This window comes from Danaus plexippus, chromosome 12 (assembly GCF_018135715.1).
Source record: "Danaus plexippus chromosome 12, MEX_DaPlex, whole genome shotgun sequence".
NCBI classification, from domain to species: Eukaryota; Metazoa; Arthropoda; class Insecta; order Lepidoptera; family Nymphalidae; genus Danaus; species Danaus plexippus.
Genome location: NC_083545.1, coordinates 6,993,640 through 7,014,708, shown reverse-complemented (window position 1 = coordinate 7,014,708; position 21,069 = coordinate 6,993,640). Strand labels below are relative to the sequence as shown.

Here is a 21,069-nt window from a genome sequence, read left to right as displayed (position 1 = left end):
AAAAATGTGGTTACCGCATTCTAACTATAGAATAAGACAATTTTGAAATAGGGTCAAGAATTACGTCGGTGCGGTAGCGTGCGTTCATTTATTTTCGGAAACTTTCGGCTTACTTCGGCTATTTTCGGAAGCGTCCCCAGTTCGGGTTATTCGGTTTAAAATTGGAAAACACTTTAGCTTCGCCTTTGATGTAAAACATATGTATACGATACACTAAACGTGAGAAGGAATATAAAAATGTTGATTCTTATTCCATTGAAGATAAAGTCTCATTTTGTATGACACGTTCTATTTCTGAATTGTAAGATGGATCTTTCAAACATTATGACATATTCGTAGAAAGCTATCATAAGAATGCGTTTCCACTCCATTTACTGCTTGAAACTTTATATTCAAATGCATTTGCTGAAATAGGATTTGTAACAGTTGATATTTGAAATACAAAAATATTTTAAGATTATGGCTTCATTCCGATTCAGAATAAACAGTTCGCGGTGAATTGCACAAAAACTGATAAAAGCCTATGGAATTTTTAAACCGTGTCATGATCAGTCGAGTGAGTTTAGTTCACACTCCATTTGCACACATCTGGGGACCAGCGAGCCAGAAATTAACTTTCAAACGATTTCATATTTTCATGAAAAAGAATGATATTTAAATGTTGGCAACACTAGCTAGTTCGAATTTCAAACTGTAAATTTTTTTATATTACTGAGATCAATTTAAATATAAAAAATGTAATGAATTTTAATAATATGAATTTTAAATGCGTACAATTTTAAGTTGATGCTGATTGATTTTTTTTATATGAAAAAAAAAAACAAAATGTCGATCCGTATATCCTCAAACAACATCATAAATACATTTGAAGTATGTGTAATAATGTACAAATATTGTAACACATTCCCATCTTTATTGTCTTTTTGTTTACATTCCTCAACTTTTTAAATTAAATAATTAACCAGAAAACAAATGTTTATACTATATTCTAAATTTAATTTCATGGTTTTAATAGAGTATCCTACAGTGTCCTGGAAATGTTGCTATAGTTGATTACTTTCAATATAATTGTACAAAACCTATATATATATATATATATATATATTTATATATATACACAATTTTTCATTTGTCAAAATTAAAGCAAAGTTAGAAATTTTATGAATATAATAAATTCTTAAAATATGCAAAATTTTTTAAATTTCCTTTCAACTGATTTATTGGCTGAATATGAAACGTTATTCTCATCTTTAGTACAGCATATTGCATTTTGAACTTAAAGAATAGATGTTTGGCGTCAGCACCTAAATGTTAAATATCGACTGTTTCCTTTGAGGATTAAATCTAACAAAATTTAAAGCATAATATAAGTTAATAATAACTTAAACTTATTATTTAACCAGAGTTTAATTCACCAAATTGGACGTATGAAGTGAATCATTCAATTTCAGCGTCCATCTGTTTATCGCAGAGGACATGAAGCCTTGTTTCGTGCTAATTACAATTATGGATTTAATGTTTCATTCATGTGATATTTATTGTGCAAAAGGTACTTGTTAAAATAGAATCTATTGTATTAAAACGAAGATTTGTTAGCGATTCAGATATAAAACTTTTTTTTTATAGAAAATTAATGTATGATGAAAAATTCATCGACGCGGCCAGGTTTCGAATCTGCTGTACCGGGAATATTGCATTTCAGTTGCTTTGCCAACTGAGCTGTCGTGTCGTTAATCTTCGGATGTGACGTTTATTAAATTTTCCGAAATTTCCAGAATAGAAGAAACACTTCAAAGATGTGACCATCGAAATTAAATTCTTACAATTACGTCTGTCCAAATATAACCAGAAAAGAAATCTACATAAAAAAAGGTTTAGCCTTACTATCCAATCATCAATTAAAGTTGATGAAACTGTTATAAAAAACAAAATCCTTGTTAATAATGCTTCTATTATTAATCAATCTGGTATCTCGAGTGGACGAGGGAATTAATCAGCTGTCAGCCACAGAGTCAGATCTGGAATATCAAACGAATCGACCTGACAATCTGGAACACCTGGCAATCTGGAATTCCATTAATATCAACTAGTTTCAATACTTGGATTTGATTGGATGAATAAAGTTTCTCAAATACCTGTTGAGTTGGAATCCAGTACAGCTACAAGTTTGTATGGTCAAACGAAATACAAAGCGTCTGACGTTTTTACGTAGATGCTATCGTGTGTTAAGAATAATAATTAAAATCTTTCAACGCTTTCTAATAAATTAGCGATTGATAACTTGTATTACGATTGAGAACTTGTAGTACGTGTAAAGATATTATACAAGTTGTGGCGTTTATGGCGGTAAAGGGAACCGAGGCTATGATTTCAATCTCTCGTTTCCTGTCGATCGTCGAAAGATAACAGTCTCCCGCATGACACCCGCATTTATAAATAAACTTTTATGTCCATCAAAGTATAGAATATAACTTAGAATATAACAATTCATATGAATTTTATTTATTTATGTATTACAACTTCATTCGTATAATAAATTATTGCAGAATAATAAGACCTACTATGAATGCTTACTGGAAATTTGACATTTTCTTAATAAAATTATCTCTATATTCATAACTCACTGTTAAAGTGATATTGTTTATATAATTTCATAGTATTGAATATGTTTGTTAGAATCTCACTTTAACCTGGTCTAAATTAAACGTGCCTATATATTTATTTCAATAATTAATGAACAAAAAATTATAATCCGTTATAAAAATTCCATATAAAGGTGAATATAAGCTTGGTAATGATTATATAAAAATATATAAGTCATTATTGTTTAATCATTATATATATAAGTAGGTATACATAAGTACATATAAATTAAAGTGGATGACCAATGCTTGGCTATCTATATTGTATGATATTAAGTAAAGATTCAGCCTTAGCAAGCTCACCGTCTCAACTAAAACCTATAAGAGGTCCTATTTATATAGTAAAGAAGCTTAGTGTGTTGCGTACGAGTGTTTTATAATTGATTTTTAAACTGGGTTTAATATCCGATCATCCCAAAGATGACAGACCGAGCGAAGTGATTAATCGCAGTAATTAAACACAAGGAAAGGAGGAAAAGAACCGACTGTTAAATACGACATTTATTCTAATAGGAATCTATTAAAATAAAAGTTTAAATTACTTTTACTTACAGTAATTCAGAAGTGCTTAAATTAATGTATAGTATGATTTACATTAATTTGTCAAAAGGAGTAAGGACAGGATGGCTTAATGTGTGAAGCAACTGGTACACAGCTTTAAGGAGGTCGTCGGTTCGATATTTCCTATTAAAATATGTAATTTAAAATTTAATTGACATATCAACTCAACATAACTCTAATGTCAAAGACATTAATGTATTATTTTATTTCAAGTTATATATAATATAGAATGAAAATAAATCACTGCGTTTTTTTGTTACTTATAATGAACAGTTTGGGTCATAAAAATTAAATATGCTACAACAGTTTGTAACTTTAATGTATAAAGCCTTAAAGAGACATGCAAAGCGTTATCATAAGACCCGACAATTACTGCCGAGTTATTTATTATATGAGAATGTATTTTTTCTTCTTTACTCCAGTAAATTATGTTATCTCTTTTATTTAATCAACCAGCATTTAAATATTTTAGTTGATATATATTACAGATGAAATTCGCAGAGCAAGCAAATCCGAGTGGATAACCATTACTAGGAAATGTGATTAAATATTAAGCCTCTTAAACTTTCAATAAGAAATTAATCTCGATGCTAAACGTTAATTAATATATTGGAGGCTTTGAATGAAGTTTGAAATTTACAACTTAGATATTACGAAATAAAGTACTTACTTCTAAATATTTATATAATTCATGTTTAAAGTTGAACTTAAATTTAATATTACGGCTCAAATGGGAATGTAGAAATTATGTTTAACTGTTTTCAGTAATTTTTTCGTCTTAAAATAAACACTTTATACATGGTTGTTTTAACAGAATTCATAAACATATATATTTCGATGGGTTATAACTTTGTAGCTATAAAAAACTAATACCATCCCTGTGTGTGTTGTTAGAATAAATAATTTCTATTTTCGTTGTAAAGTAACCCTTAAATTATTGTACATTTGGTTGAATTTAAAATATAAAATAAACGCTTCGTAACATACTGTCGGTTTTTATAAAATAAAATATGATTTTAAAAAAGCTAACAGCTTTCAGGAAGGTCTAACGCTACGTGACTACGTCGCCTACGTCATATACTACGCTGCTACGTCTCATCACGTAAAGTAACCTTTAAAGCGGTAATGTCATCGGACACAGAAAAATGTCATAATATCTTCCGTCTCAGTAAATACATTATCCGCTGCTTTATATATTATTTAATAACATAATTCTTTAACAATTAATTCATAATATAATAAAGATTATGAAATAAAATTAATAGTAAACCATATACACTTAATGAAACTATTACTAATCGTTATGACTACGATGTATTGTTTTTATTAGAACCTGAGAATTATTTAAATTACACTGAATAATTTATTTTATGTAATATATATTTTATGTACATAAGAATCAATATGCTATGTATCTAAACATTTCTATTTATAAAACAGGTTTTATTTATAACTGCCATCCTGAAAGAAAGGTCTGCAAATAGCAACTGAATAATAAAAATCATTCTGACATTCGATTAAATGACATTATGGTGTAGCCCTTATTCGTTAAACGTTACGGTCTGAATTTGCTTGTACGGAATAATTTATTACTAGCAGCCTTTGTGGAAGGGCTGTAAAGCAAATGGCTAATAAAGTGTGCGATAAAACACCTGGGCATCGTTTAAATATTATTTTTAACTGCTATCGACATACAGTAACCTATGTCACAAACCATTCGCTGCGATACCGGATATTAAATGTTAAATAGTGCAGGGCAAGTCACGGTATAACTGTAGTTTTGTAGCAACAGTAAAAATTAGTTTATCATCGTGTTATAAGGTATCATACGTCCAGTAATGACGTTCAAGATATGTTCTCACCAGATAAGACAATATTTAACCTTCAATAATAAATAATTTCTCCAAACATTTCTAACTCTAAAATAATGTAGTTATTATAGTGTGAAAAATAACGCAGTAACACATATACAAGACAAAAAATAAACATGGAATGAAAATTTTTCCACTTAACTCTCTATTTTGATTTTAAGTTAAAAATTTTAGCCATTAGAGTGAATGTTAAAGGTTTATTTTTTTGGGAAAACATACACTACACCAAACAATCTTGAATTTCAGTTACAGACATACATAGTAATAACTCAAGTGATTTTTTTTATATATAGAGTTGGTAGCATAACGCTTCACCCAGCAAAAGGTATTTCAATGTAATTTTTGCATCATAAAAAGGAAAACGTCCTAATTCATATAAAACATAATTTAAGACAAATCAGATCTTATATATTTAAATTTTTACAGTTTTTTTTTTTGGCATATTTATAAATTTAGTAGAAAAAATATCTCAGAAATACTATTTTAATCATGAATATCCGATGATATATCCATGTAATGAGTTATAATCGATACGCTCTGATACCTCATGAATTATTAAAGTGCTCTTCGAACTGTTTAATATGTACTTTAATGAAGGCAAAGACGTTGTTAGGTTCGGTGTCATGTGATTTAACTCGCCTGTTACAAATATAATAATGGCTATACTAATGTAACGATTCGTTTTGTTAAATCCAACGAAGCGTTTTATCCACGCTGTACAGATTACGCTGAATAAATGGTTTATTCTCGGACATAGCGAGATTCTTCTCAATTTATATGTGAATTATCCTCTTGCATAGTATTATATTAACTTAAAATATTCGTCGAGTGCCTTTGTTGTTTATGCAGTAAGAAGTTAAAAAAGTTCTGACATTAAACATACATTATATTATGATATCAATGAAGGGAATTAAAAATAAGACTTAGATCCATGAAGTTTTTGCTACTAGTTTTTATAACAATATTTATAAATTAAAACCAACGTGAAACGGTCGAATACATATTTCGGTAACCGGAAATCGTCAGCGAAATCTTATTCTTAATGTTTTGTGAAATACTATTTTAAAATTCCAGATAATATCATGCATTAAACAAAAAAAAATAATTCTCTAGTAAGAAGTAAGTTTAAAAGTATTCCAGACTACATTTTAATGCACGTATTTCAATGGTTTGTAATCATTAATGTTAGTATTAATGTTGAAAGTGAAATATAATAATTTCCAAAGAGGCGTGTCCGTTTATTTATAGATGGATATTTCTGAAAATCGCACGCTTGGTTTGAAGCCAACTCCAAAATGGAGAACATACTCAAGGTTACTACAAAATTTGAATTTGATATGTATATGATGTATTAAAATAATCAAAAATGTATATATATCACATAAAAATATCGCTGAATTACAAATGGTCATTATCTATGTATATTTTAGTTATAAATTAAGTATATATTTAATTTCAATTTAATATTGTTAAGTGTTACCAATGCAAGTTATTCTAACTGAAGTTTTTTTCTCAACCCCACGATGACGTTTTTAAAAGAAAGAAAGAATCGATATTAAAGAATAATATAAAAATATAACCTCGGTCTCTTGTTCTATTATTAAGAATGGAATTAAATTAAAATATCATGTAGTTGCAACAATAATCACACATTAAGTTTTTTTTATGTCCATAGTTCTATCTGCGTTGCGGTTACGACTTTGTCGTGTTTTTCAAACCGATTGCAATGTAAATTAAAGCAGTTTAGTATCTAAAACTACAGTTTATACTATTAACGTCAACGTACTAAGTATTTCTATGTGCAAACGTTAAAATATCGTAAGTGTTTTTTTTTTATTACTTTTAACGTACTACGCTGCTTTCATATCAAAGATTACGTATCTCTATATAAAATTATTTTATATTATCGAAATATGAGTTATGGTATAAAAAAGATAAAAGTAATTCAGTTTCAGATCGCATTTTCATTAGCCACATAAAGATACGACGAGCGGTGGACTGAACGATGTTTTTGTTCATTCCTCAGCTTGTGACAAATATGTTGAAACAATACTTGGTAGTTTTAGGTAAGGTATATTCAATGAAAGAAGACACCAGGGTTTCTGGATCTTACGAGCAATTCTAGAAAATGTAAGCATACGTCCTAAACTGGAGCAAAGAGGTCGGATAAAATCAAACTTTTTTTTAAGTACTCTATTAGGAATTTAATCCGAATAGCCCAATTGTAATTTCCGTCATTATTTTATGTTATTATATGAAAGCAACTGAAGTAATTTCAAAACACGTTTCATTAAAATTAATTTGATATGAATCTTTTCTTTTGCATTTATAAAATACATTCATTTCGAAAACAATTGTTAGCTAACGTTAAAGCGTTATTGTTAGGCAGGGATTTTTGAAGAAGAAATGGTATTTTTCATTCGTTATGATTATAAAAGATTTTGAATTTTAATTGGAGGTATCATTAGCAATAATGGCGATATAAGAATATACGGTAAAATAATATATGTTTTGGCATCATCATACAAATATATATTTTAAAATAAAGTGATAAAAGTCATATGTAACATAAATCGGAAAATGTTGACTATTTCCACTTAGAAAAATATATTTTTTTTATTCGAACAGATAGGTACTTGATTTTCATTCTATCTAACAGTAAGTGGAGATGAGGCCGAAAGTACATACGCACGAGGGTACAAACCTTCTAACCCAGTAATTATCAACTTTCATTCACAAATGTGAAAATAAAAATAGAAAGCATGGTTGTATTTTTTTCTAGCAAAAATCGTGCCCAATGGCAACTTAACCTCAAGACCAACCACACTTTAGTTTAACGCAAAATTCAAGTTGTTCAAGAACATACACAAAATGGATAGGATACGTGCTATATAAATAGAGACACAGGAAGAAAGATGCCTCAACTGTAAAACATGCTTAGAACCGGCAGCTCTCAAAAACCGCTAATAAATTTGGATTCATTATATCTACCTACCTACCTAGAGTCTAGACTGAAGAACTACGGAGACTAAAAGTTATCCAAGCTTCCGACTTCAAATCTTCACTTATCGTGAACCTGAATACAAATACAGCATATAAAAAATACTGCATTTATACTTTATCTGACAGTCATACTAGAAATGACTTCAGTAAACCAGAGAAGTAACTGTAATGTCAAGAATGGAACCAGGTGATCGGGGCTCTCAGGGGAAAGTCTACATTCAGCAGCAAACCACGATAGTAATCATGATGATATAACTTTATGGCAGATTGATAAAATATATTTCTTTAGTTGTTAAAATAATGAAGACAACAATATTTCATCCAGCCTCTTAGAAAATATGAGCGATTTTTTTTTAAACTCTGTTAATCAATACTTTACAATAGGTATTAAATGTCTGAACACTGGTTTTCAAATAGACAAATGTAGTGTATGATGCGTGTCTTGAAATGTATTATTCGTGTGATGAAATAAAAAAAAATATTCTACACTAACGGAAATAAAATTGAAAGCAATATGAAGAAGCAGGGTTGAATTATAGGTAATGGATAATATTGATCATCAAGCAGATGTCCCGAATTTAATAAAGATCCCCCAAATTTTTCTCTTGAAGATCAAATTTGTGCCGATTTTAACCAAATTCATGCTCCAATCGTTTATACCATATCATCTCCATTGTTATAATTTGCAGAAATTTCTGCGATCTGTTTATGCTACATATAAATAACTATTACAACGATCACTTATTATAAATAAAGCAAAATTCGTAACACTCTAAGTATTGTATTTCAGACCCAATGCAAATTTTATTCCTTTTAGAATAAAATGGTGATTACAATAATCAAGTTAGTAAAATAAAATCATAATCCGGTTTCATCAGATTGTGAAATTTAAAATTGTTTATGAGAGGAATATTAAATATCGCAAAGAAATCCGAAGCGTTTGAGGAAAATTTCATTTCTATAAAGGGGATTCATTTCCCCACAAGACGATCGATTTGCCGGTTTAGTATCGGGTCAGTCAGACAGTGGTGGGCGGGAAATATTAAGATGTTAGACTTCTCTGAGATTTAAGTCTCTTGCTAAATAACCTTTCTCAAATCCAGTACTATTTTAGGTTGTCTCTTATTAGGACCAGATTCGTGTAACTACTAAACACTAATGATAATGAATGTACACACAATTACGTTCATCGGACAACAACACACTCTAGGGCTCCATCGTTTCTTTGTACACCTTCCTCGCATACGGATAAAGCGATACTTTTCCTCCTTTCTCATACTCTTAGCGAAGGATTGAAAGAATTTGCCTGCGTCTGTACTTCCTTCGAGTTATAATTTAGCTGTCTCCAAGAAAAGGGTGAATAGACTGTTACTAAGATAGTCACCACATAAAAATTTATTTTCGTCTTCCGACGGGTGGACTGACAATCGAACACTATCCAGTAAAAAAAAAAACTAATGTTTATTTAAGAAAAAAAAAATTAAAAGATAAAATGTATTAAAATTAAATTGTTTTTAAAGAAGATATTAATATATGGTTTTATATATTTCCATAACGATCGCATGTTACGACATTGCTATTTTCATGACACTTTTAATTGGATGAGACAAAATAATTACTGCCAACTGCAGTATAACAGTCTCCATTGAACTAAAACCTTTTATTTTATATGAAATATACTACCAATATATAAATCCTCGACATATATATATTTTTAAAATCATTTACCATGTGAGCGTTTTAAACTGTCTGTCTTTTAATATGAACATAAAAATAATTGTTGTACAACTTTTTCTATGTAGTAAATGGATGTATGATAGTACAAGCAAATAAAAAACATAAATAAAAGAGGCTTAAGCACTGGAAATTAGTATAAAATTTGCGTCAGTATAAAATTGGGGACTAAACTTTTTCGAATACCCGTAACTGTTTTACCTTCCCACCAATTTTTAAAATGGTAGTTCTCTGAATGGTCTCTGAGGGTTTTGTCCAAGTAGTCATTTAAAATTATTTTCCTCATTCCTCTATCACAAGTGATTAAATTCTTCTTCTTCTATTCTAGTTCTGTTTCCATAAAGTTCTTTCTCTTTAATTAGCACAACATTAACATCTCAAAGTTTATATCTTTTTATATTAACATTACAAGTTTCCATCTTCTTACTTTAGTCTTAATTTTATGAGTTGGATTTTATCTTTATAGTAAGATGATTTAATATTCAAAAAAAAAATGATAAGATGTTTTTGTGTGAAAAGACTCTTTCATCAGCAATTCCAACAATGTATATCACAGACATAGCAGTGTAAGTAATTTACAGTCTTATTGGACATAAAGCCTGTACCTGGAATTTTTATGGAGATATGATTTCTTTATTTTCTTTAGCCTATTGTGTTCGGAGTTTTGAGTGATTTGTGCAATATAGTATATAGTAAACGGATAGCTTATCTTGTTATATATGCAAATATATATTTTATATGTGAAAGCTTGTCGACATATGAAGTTTTTGTTATACATCTACTTTACTAAATAGAGTTAAAAGAAAAAGCACTTCATTTACGAGAGTTAAAATGATTGATTGCAACTAAAGGTCCTAAACATTTATTTGGTAAAATAAAATTGTATTACAAATCATAACATTAATTGTTATTTATAAGATTAAATAATTACTTTGACGCTACCGAAATCGATTAGTCCACATACAATATCTTATTTAAATAAAAAACACGTTTCAGTTCGATTAATATTAATGCAATATTTTGACGTGAATATAAGAATATTGAAGAGATTTCATTGATAAAATTAGTTTTGAAAAGTCGAAGCAGTGACTTGGACGAAATTAAGTTTGCGACAAGTTTAAAAAGTTACATAAAATTTATATATTTTTTTAGTTACTAATTAAAAGATGCATATTGTGGGAGGAAAGAGTGTCCACTAGGAATAAATATATACTATTATTTTGTTATTAAAAATAAACATTACGTATAAATAAATACAGTAATTTTGTTCAGTTTATTGCTATCATAATATATGATTTTTCACTACGTTCAGACTTTGTCAAAAACATTTTAAAACCTTATTTAGAATTCTATAAGTAGATAAATATCTTTTCATTGATTTCAGGAAAAAAAAAACATGACTGTATTTAAAAAAGTGCTATCCGTTAAAAAAAAATTCAATGTGATTAATCGAAAGTGGTATAACTTTTAAAGATATCTTAAAATTTTATTACATTTATAATATAATTTATAATTAACAAAAACATCAATCCATTAATCAAAAAAAGACAGTTAAATTGATTCGCATACTCCATTCAGATAGTACCAAATACACTTATACGAAGCAATTACTCACGCGTCTAAACAACGCTCAAAGGTTTCACACTGTCTGTAATTGAACTTTCAAGTGAACAACAATGCAATTTACTTTGTAAGGATACTGAAAACGACGTTTATTAACACTAGCATCAAAACCAAAGCACCTCTTACTGTCAGGACTAACAAATCCTGTCTATTAAATGTTGCTTAAGAGAATTTAAACTTAAGGTAATTACAAACACATTGTTATGATATGAATAAAAATTGTCATTCAGTTAAGTTATTGCATTTGAGTAAAGAGGTTGCTATCGATTCCTTTTCTAAATGCCACGGAGAATTTATAATGCAGACTACGCACTAGACTACACTGGCTGTCTAGAATACACAATTGCCATTTTATTACAATAAATGTTTTGTTACGCGCACGTTATCATAAAACTGAAAATTAATTAATATAAATTATTATATATATTGAAATTTCATAAAAATTATAATTGTATATTAAGTTTAAAATGAATCTAAATCTAGTTTTATTTCAATGAAAAAATTAATAAATTTTTCTTAATATTAGGGGTAAACGAAGCTATTAACTAAAATGGCGGATGGATGACATATAAAATATTTACACATATTACACACATCGACATCAATCAGGCCATAGATTTATGGATTAGGCAAATGACTGATATTCTTGATTACCATGCCAATATTTGTTTCCATGCTTTATGAACGTAGAAGTGCCCAAAATATGTTTTCGCTTTGATTACTCGATGACGCAGTTTTTGGTGGCGTTTTGAGGAAAATAAATAAGATAGTTATAAAAAAAAATTGGAAAGCCAAAATGAAATTAAATATTTTTCTTATTCTAAAATAAATGAATGATATCAAAACTTTCTATTTAGGTAGACAAACTATTTGTCAGGTTAGGTCCATTTCTGAGAAAGGTCAGAAAGTTAAAGGCGAAGTGTCAGCAGAACGTTCTGCGTGGCAATGACGTTGAAAAAACTATTTGTCAAAACGGAACGTGACCAAAAAAAGCAAAAAAGTTTCTCTTATGGAAGCCATTTTAAAATTTAATAAAGTCTTTTTGTAGAAATAAATTAATATTGTTTTCTAATAGTTTAAAGTAATTAAAAAACTAATACAAAATATATTTCATTAAATTATTTTGTGTGAAATTTCATCTAATCTTTTCGAATTTTCATATAAAACTGGTTATTTTTTCTGATAACATTTTATATAACAAGCAAAAAATAAACAACTGCACTAAAAACTAGATTAAAATTTTTATTTTTTATGTAATCTGAATAACATTTTTATAATTTTTTACACTTTACAACACAATGTCTACCCTTACACTCTAATTTATGATTTTCAAACTCAGCGATTTTCCATAAAGGTTACTCTGTGATGACAAAATAATTTACAAATACAAGTATTTATATGAATGTGAAAGAATAAAGCAGAATTCAGAGCGGCTTGGTTTTAATAAAATCCATCTTAATAACGAATTTATGATCTTGAATGCCCGGTAAGTATTTTATTTCTTATATTTGGTAATGTTTTCCTGGTGTTTCCTCCCCCTCCTGAGGGTTAGGTAGTATCGACAGGAGTTCGTGACAGCGATTATATTGCTCTCAATTTCACGTTAGATTGATTATAATTGGATTTTATTGTGTTAAATTGATTAATTTTTCATAAAATGTTACAGAAGCTATAAAAGATTGACTCCTTTTCAGTACTTTTAGTATTTATGCGTAGTTGTTTTATAATTGCTTACGGATGTTCCAGCTTTATAGTCGTTTACGAACTGGCGTTTTTATCCCATTACTTCTGCCTTTATTTCTTTATTTATATTACTTTAAATATAAATGACTTTCATGCTAAACGATCATAAAGTACCTTGTTTGGTTATAAAATGATACAGATTCTCAGTTTTATTTACATCTTTAAAAAAATATGTCTCATAATAAAATTTATCTAAAATTGTTCGCGAAGATCTTAATAGTTTCATCTCACAAACATTAATAGATTGCCGCGAGTAATGGCGTTGCCCTTATTTTCATTTACTCTACCTTGCCTGTAGTAAAGTAATGCTTTTAGGTAACGTGATTTTTTTTATAAAAGAAACCCTATACAAACTAATTATGATGGTTGTGATTAAGAGTAATAAAGTACATGTATCTTAAACGAAAGCTTCTTTAAATTATATTATAGTAAAATATCATCACGCGCTTAAATAATTACGAAATTTTAATTTTAATTATGCGTTTATTCAATATCAAATCAAGGGTTATGTGTTAGGAATATTCATAATCAAAAGTTATTTTATTTGCATAATTTACATAAAAGTCGCTTCTGAATTATTAATGCAGTCAAGTTTTAAGCAGTAATGGATCTTGTGGCTACGTCGACAACTCCTAAGCCCAACTTCATCATGTGAGTTGACGTTAGTTAAACAAAGACTAATTTAGTTATTATGCATTCACTGTTTGATACTAAATGAAAGATAAACACAATTACTTATTAATTTCAAATCAAAACTCTGAAAAGTAAAATTCTATACAAACTTTTCAAAATATACTGAATTGGTTAACAGCGGTGTTTGTAGCGATCTTAAGCAATTGGAGTTCATTAACCCCGATGTAAGCAATCGATACGAACGTTTATTATACATTGTTAAATATATGTTGGTTGGTTTGGTTAAAGGATTGCCAAAAAAATATAATTTTAACGAGACTTTGAGTATAATACTAAGTCAGATACTATATATTTTTTTCATATATAATATTCAATACGTACAGTAAGCAGTAAGGTTGTATTTTATTTGAATATTCATATTTAATAAAATGGATTATCCCTTGAAAATAGTGTTTAGCATCTGGTGAGAAACTACATAAATTCAAATACAAAACATCTACATTCGTTATAATATATACAGTATTTAAAAATATATAAAATATTGCTTTTTTTGTCCATAAAGTTAGTACATAAAAAGAATCGAAATAAATATATTATATGATTCAAATAGATATATATTTTCTCTAAAGATTTTATCCACGTTCAATCGTTTTAGAATCATTGACAAACATACAAGCCCAACCTTTAAACACAAAGAGGCTATACATGTTGCGTTTGTATAAAAGCCATGTTTTTTAACGTGATAGAAGCGAACAATTTTTAGAGTAAGTTTTACTTTGAATAATCTTGTTAAATAATGTAAATAAAAGCATCATCCTCAATTCTTTGATAAATTTATTTAGCAAATAAATCGATTTACTAAATCTTAGCCAAATAATTTTGTATCCAATCTAGTACTACCTCAGCTGAATTCTTAATGTAACCGTTTATAACACAACAAAATAAGCAGGTTGAAGTAAAAATATGATTTAAATGTTGTGATTCTAGTAACATTATAACTAAATGAACAATTCATTGAATACATTTGTGAAATAAGAACTGAATAGTAAAATGAAATGAGCCTGGGTTCAATCGTTTTAAAGTTGTCAATGTCAATGTCAATGCCAATCATAAACTAGGCTATTTCAATGAAGGCCTATATAACAAACGAATTGTCAACCGATCAACGAAATGTATGCATGTATAAAATTAACTTAAGCCAATTAATAATAAATATACAAAAAATATAAATGTCAGCTTGAATGTAAACTAAAGATGTTAAATGTAAATAGTGAGTATTGAGTAGAGAAGCCCGGAATGAATTGACATTTTAATGGGCGTGGTTCTATAGATTTCACTATTCAGATTGTTTGTGCAAGATATATGGCTTCCATTGTACACCCCACAGTTATTTGCGGCGTCCAAATGAAGGAGTGCGTATGTTTTTCTGATAAAATTTCATTAATTTCGTTGCCTTTAGTTAGATTTATAAGTCTGGTACTTCCCACAAGGGACGTACTTTCTGAAACTTCTCGATGTCTTTGATTAAATACGATATTTTTGGATCATCGACTACGTAGTCCAAGCGTAAAGTTTAAATTGTCTTTTTATTTAAAGTAAATATGTTAATTTCATTATTAGAATGTTCCTACCTACTTTGTCTCCAATGAAAACATAGTTTGCTTAAAAAATATATACTAAAACGAGATAAAAATCAACATTTAATGTTTTTAGTAACTTATTTTACAAAATCGATGTTAAACATGGCAATTAAGTGTACTAGGGAATAATAAATTAACATTTTAATACTTAGAATATTCATTGTATATAACTTTATGATACCTTAAAAAAATGTCTTCTCATTTTTCTTACATATATTCTTAATTAACTTGTGTTTAATGTTTACAGAATAAACAATTTCGACACATATCAATGAAAAAAATATATTCACTACTAATTGTATTTAAATTGACGTAAGAAAATACGATACTTTCCATTAAAGATAAATATAGAATTACGTTAGAAAAATATATTGTATATTTCTTAATTACCTGTATTTTTTGAAGGTCCTAATTACGTGTACATCCAACAGACACAATCACGTTTTATGAGTTTGTTCATTTGGGCTTAATGTGTTACGATAGTCCATCTAGACAGTTAAAACGTTTCTTGTCCAACCTTATTTATTTCTTATATAATATTCAAAAAGATTAGACTATTTATTTTAGAGTGTTAATTATATATACGTTTTGATATAATTTTACTTAAAATTATCTTTTATATTACGGAAAAAAACTGAAATGGTAAATTTATTCAACGAATGTCATTGTTAAACAAATATATTTGCTTTTATATAAATTATAATTTGAAATATTGAGTAAATAAAATATAATAGTGTATTTTAATGTTAAATTTAAACGTCCAAGCAGCGAACCCTTTAAATCAAATTAGAGATACCGAGTAATTTCTTGTTTGTGTTCGATTTAAATTAGTTTTAATGAACTTAGTGAAATCGTGACGGGACGGTAAGATAATGTAAAACAAACACTTAAGAAATTATCTCAATAATTAACTGAGACTTTAATTTGAATAGGGTCCGCGATAAATTATATTTTGAACGCTTTTTATATGAAAATCTTCTACTTATTGTAAGAGCTTTTGTGTAACCAAAATCTTTTTCAAATATATTAAGAAAAGGGTTGATGATAAAATTGGAGTTTTATATAATAATCAAAGATTATTCATGCTGGTTTTAAAATATACATTCATAATCATTTATTCAGTATTAGGAAAAAATTATATGAATTTTCCTAATGATGTTAAATAAAATTATTATAATGAAATAAAAGTCAATTAACATTTACAATTAGAAAATCATGAGCTTTGTCTTATAATATTCCTACTACAGTATCGTCAACCAACGTTACAGTTTTAACGTAAACACAAAACAATTCTAAATATAAACGAAATTATTCCTTTTCGTCAATGTATATATGAACCTGTAAACCGATGAAAAATAAATGATCAATTTCACTTCTTATTTGAAATTGAGTTTTTTGTAATCTGATTTTCGCTAATCCCGAATTGAAGCCTCTCTATCTCCCCGTGTTTTGTTGAGAAACGTCTTTTATTTCTGTCCAATAATCACATCAACCTTCCCAAATCTTAGCGTAATTTCTAACCTATTTTTTGGGAACTCAATTCGTATAATCGTTTTGAAGTCGCCATATTTAGGAAGCTGTCTGAAAACCGGAGATTCATTATGAACACACTTTACATACATTAATAGTTTCTTATGATAACATTCCTTTCATCTTATATTTAGGTTAAATATAAACAATATCTCATAAACTAAGCAAGTTTAATTTTTTTTCAGGTATTTAAATATAATGTGTTGGAAGTTCTTTATTATTTCACACACCCACATTGTAATTGTCTAAAGTTAATCGCACAAACCCCAAAATTAGGTGAGCAATTTTTTCATGTTCCAAAAAAAATTGGAAAAGTCTAATTAACCAGAGATACATACATGGATTGTGTAAGTTCAAAAATATTTTAATGACTGATATTATCCATAATTTTTCGTTTCTCTTGTCAACTTCATGTTCATTTATATTTTAATAGATAAAATAAGAGTTATATTTCGAATAAAAAATGAAATAAAACTTTTACGATTGAAGTATCGTGCGCTAAAAACTTCTACAAGGTTAAGAGGGTTTAACTCTTTATTTTTCTTAATACAAGAAAATAAAAGCTAGCTTTTTAATCTAATCTTTCGTCTAGACACTATTAAAGTTGGAACTAACAAAGTACACACATTCATTTTAAATGTATCTTGTATTTGTATATGAGGTGCACACTAATCATTGTGCTGTGATTTACTATACTACGGTGATAAAAAAGGAGGGTTAGATTTTAAAGGCGTAATTTAAGTAAATTGAACAGAGTGCAAAGTAAATATTCACTGGTATTTTTTTACAGCGCACCTTTAAATGTTCTAAAAAGATAAGACATCGTTGAAGATTGTTGAATGAAAAGTCACTTAACGTTCGTATTTTTATTTTATCGGATACGAATAAAATGATAGAAAATTAAACAATAGCATAAACTAAGGAAAAATCCAATAGAGGATCTTCTTTTATAATAGCAATAATCATTCTTCAAGTTAAAAAATTCTTTATTTCATATGACATTCGATTCGAATTCAAATACACTACTTAGAATTATTAAACAAAAATTGAAACCTAACATCAATGGCGATTAAATTGTTTCATATTGAAAGTATAGCAAATATTTTCAATATTTGCTTTTATATCACTGTGCACCTAATGATGTATTTATTTAACATTAAATCGAGGAAAAGAAAAAAGAAGTTTAATTAATAAGTTTGCCATATGAAGATATTTAATATAAAATATATATAGTCTGTTTTCATATATAGTAATAAATATCTTTTTTTTATATGATAGGGGGCAAACAGGCAGGCTAGCCACCTGATGGTAAGTGGTCATCGCCGGCCATGAACACTCGTGGAGCCTGAAGGCTCTAGAGTGCGTTGCCGGCCTTTATTTCGGTAATGATTATATATCTATAACTATTTCAAATGTAGAATCAAAGACAATAGTCTCAAGCATGTGACACACACCGAACTGTGAGTAATGTCTTATTTACGTTTTGGCTTTGTAATTGCAGCTAGCCCATGCACAGACCACGCGTGCATTCATGCATGCTACAGAAACAGCTGTAATAGTTAACAAGCTTGAAGTGAGCTATTTCGAGTAGGTGGGTATGACTGAGATACATATTACGCTATGGATTTCGCCGAATATTTGATTCAATGAAATATAATACGTTATCATATTTTTGTAGCTTCCAATAGCAAAAGAAGTATTCGGTATGCTTTTACTAATACAATTTCTTACCAGTCTTTTGTCGTTGTCTGCTTCGATGTTAGCTTTCTCTGAATGTATACTATTCTTTCTCCAAACTGCTTCTACGTACAACTTTGTTATAATTGGTTCTAAAGTTTTAATGTAAAAATGTAACAAGCAAATAGATTTACATTTAGATTTATATTATAACTATGTATTTTATGAATTATTGTTTACTGAATAATTTCAAGAACAGCAGCCGCCCAAGTTTTCGGACCGCGCTAAGGGCTTCCTTGCGTACGAGCTAAAAGCATTACCCAATTTATTTTTACATGAAATGTAAACACGTACGTTCGCGTATCGCTAATTTATGGCGACCTCGTAATGCTGCTCCAGCGTGATTCACGGCAGCACCGGATTTAACGATCGCTTTTTATCACGCATGGAAAAGCAGAGTATTCTCTCCGACGACAGAACCGCTTTGGTTAAATAGAGAATCGCAAAACAAAATCGGCCCATTGCCAAGTTTCTGCTTCAAATCGAAAAACTTTCAAGTTTAAATATAGAAGAGGTGAACGAACGTAGCACTGACCTCCTTTCTGCGTTGTGTTGAAGGTTCGTAATCTGTAGGAGTCTTCATCAGGTTCTTCCTCAGGCTGATGAGTGGTTCTGGGGACGTCGAGGAAGGCATTGGAGCGTCGCGGCTGGCTGTGCTGAGCGGTTGGTGGCCGACGTCGTGCGGACGCCTGTCTCCTCACTTGAGGTGGTGTCTCCGCCTCAGCCAACCTCGGTTCGGAACTGTACCGTGCTCGTGTTTCGCGGTCTAACTGTTGCTGCTGCGCCTGACGCCTGTGTCTCACAGATCTCCCTCCTGTTATCCTGGCAGACTGCGACCTTGTGGCTGGTCTGCGACGAGGAGCCGGTGTCGTCTCCATCGGTGCGGCGAGAGCTTCCATACTCGCGGAGGCTGGCGCGCATATCGATTGCGAACGCTTTGTACGTCCGTCCGAGGCCATGATCGCGGCGATACTGGCGCTCCGCGGCTCTCTTTTCAGTACTTGTTGCACCGTATTATAAGATTAGACATTTGTAAATGTCAGTAATTCATGAGCTTCTGTTTAGACGGGTTTGCAGTATTACCTTAACCCTTTAATCACTTATTTATTACAATAGTAACGATTCAATTGTATATTTATCAAATATATTAAGTCATACACAATTTTATAACAATAACATGTAGATTAGGCTTATGTTGGTAAAATACACCTGTTAAATATTTTTAAACAAAATTTAAATACCGCAATTTTTGTATAAATGTAATTATATTAGATACAATGATGTTATCGTGAACACTTTCATGGTAACTTGAAAACATGTATCAAAATGTTGTAAGATAAATAACAAGTCTGTTAGTTAGTTCTGGAAGTTCGCGAGATATAAATCTCTTGAGAACTTTATTTGTGATTAATAAGTGTTATAGAAATACGACGTCGATGAAATTTCCGTGAAAAACTTGGCACAAACTTTGTTGTTTATTTGTTCGTTCTTTGCGATTATATTATATTAATTTTGATTTGAATTTAAGTGACAATTGTGATTTAAAATTTAATTTTAAATAACTATCCGTAAATATTTATAATCAAAATATTGGTCATAATATCAAAACTCATAGTTAGGTATAGAAAAACGACATTAAAGCGTTTCTATTAATGTTAGTATACAAGAGCATGTATACAAATAAACTAATTCATTTTTATTTCATAGCTTTCGTATAGTTTATTCTACATTTTATATCAAACACCGCAGACAGAACTACAACACAACGATTTACTAATGTTATATAGTTTTGTAACTTCTTGCATTAAAAGGCTGCGAAACACAAACTTCGTAGTAATAATTGTCTCCATTATAATAGTCGTATCATAATTCATTAAAATAACCAGGTGACGTCGTTAAAATACTTTATGAAGTTCGACACCGTTCATCAAAAGGGACAAAGAGGATTTGTTTTAGATATTACAAAAATATTCTTTATATTTCCGTACTCCAGAAAGCCTATGCCAGAGATGACAAAATGTAGGTAAGTCTATTTGTCACAGCAGCTCACCAATTGATTCTTTCGTTTTTCCTTTTCTTTTGTAACATAAACTTCGGATCGTGTCAAATATTTATATTAACAGATTTTTCGGAAGATTTTCCTTAAAAATTAAACCTTTATGAATCCAAGTGCAATGATATATTGTGTGGAGTAGTTTTTTAATAGAGCATGTTAATATGCAATGAATCAAGTTTTTATATTACAATTTTTATTGCAAAAAATTTGTTGCTTCTTAAAACTGTTATTTTATTTAAAAAGAAACTATTTAGATGTCGTTACATATTCACATCGTATTAGTTTTCTTCAACGTG

The 21,069-nt window shown here is 29.2% G+C and overlaps 1 protein-coding gene across 1 annotated transcript in view; it reads right to left on the bottom strand.

Annotated features, from left to right (window-relative positions):
* LOC116772648 (GTP-binding protein REM 1) overlaps window positions 1-19,700 on the bottom strand; it is a 48,094-nt gene extending 28,394 nt beyond the window's left edge. The window contains exon 1 of the mRNA XM_032664891.2: window positions 19,253-19,700. Within this exon, the coding sequence (XP_032520782.1) occupies window positions 19,253-19,676 (424 nt within the window). The 5' untranslated portion in view covers window positions 19,677-19,700. The remainder of the gene's footprint in view (window positions 1-19,252) is intronic.
* Window positions 19,701-21,069: the final 1,369 nt, after the last annotated feature.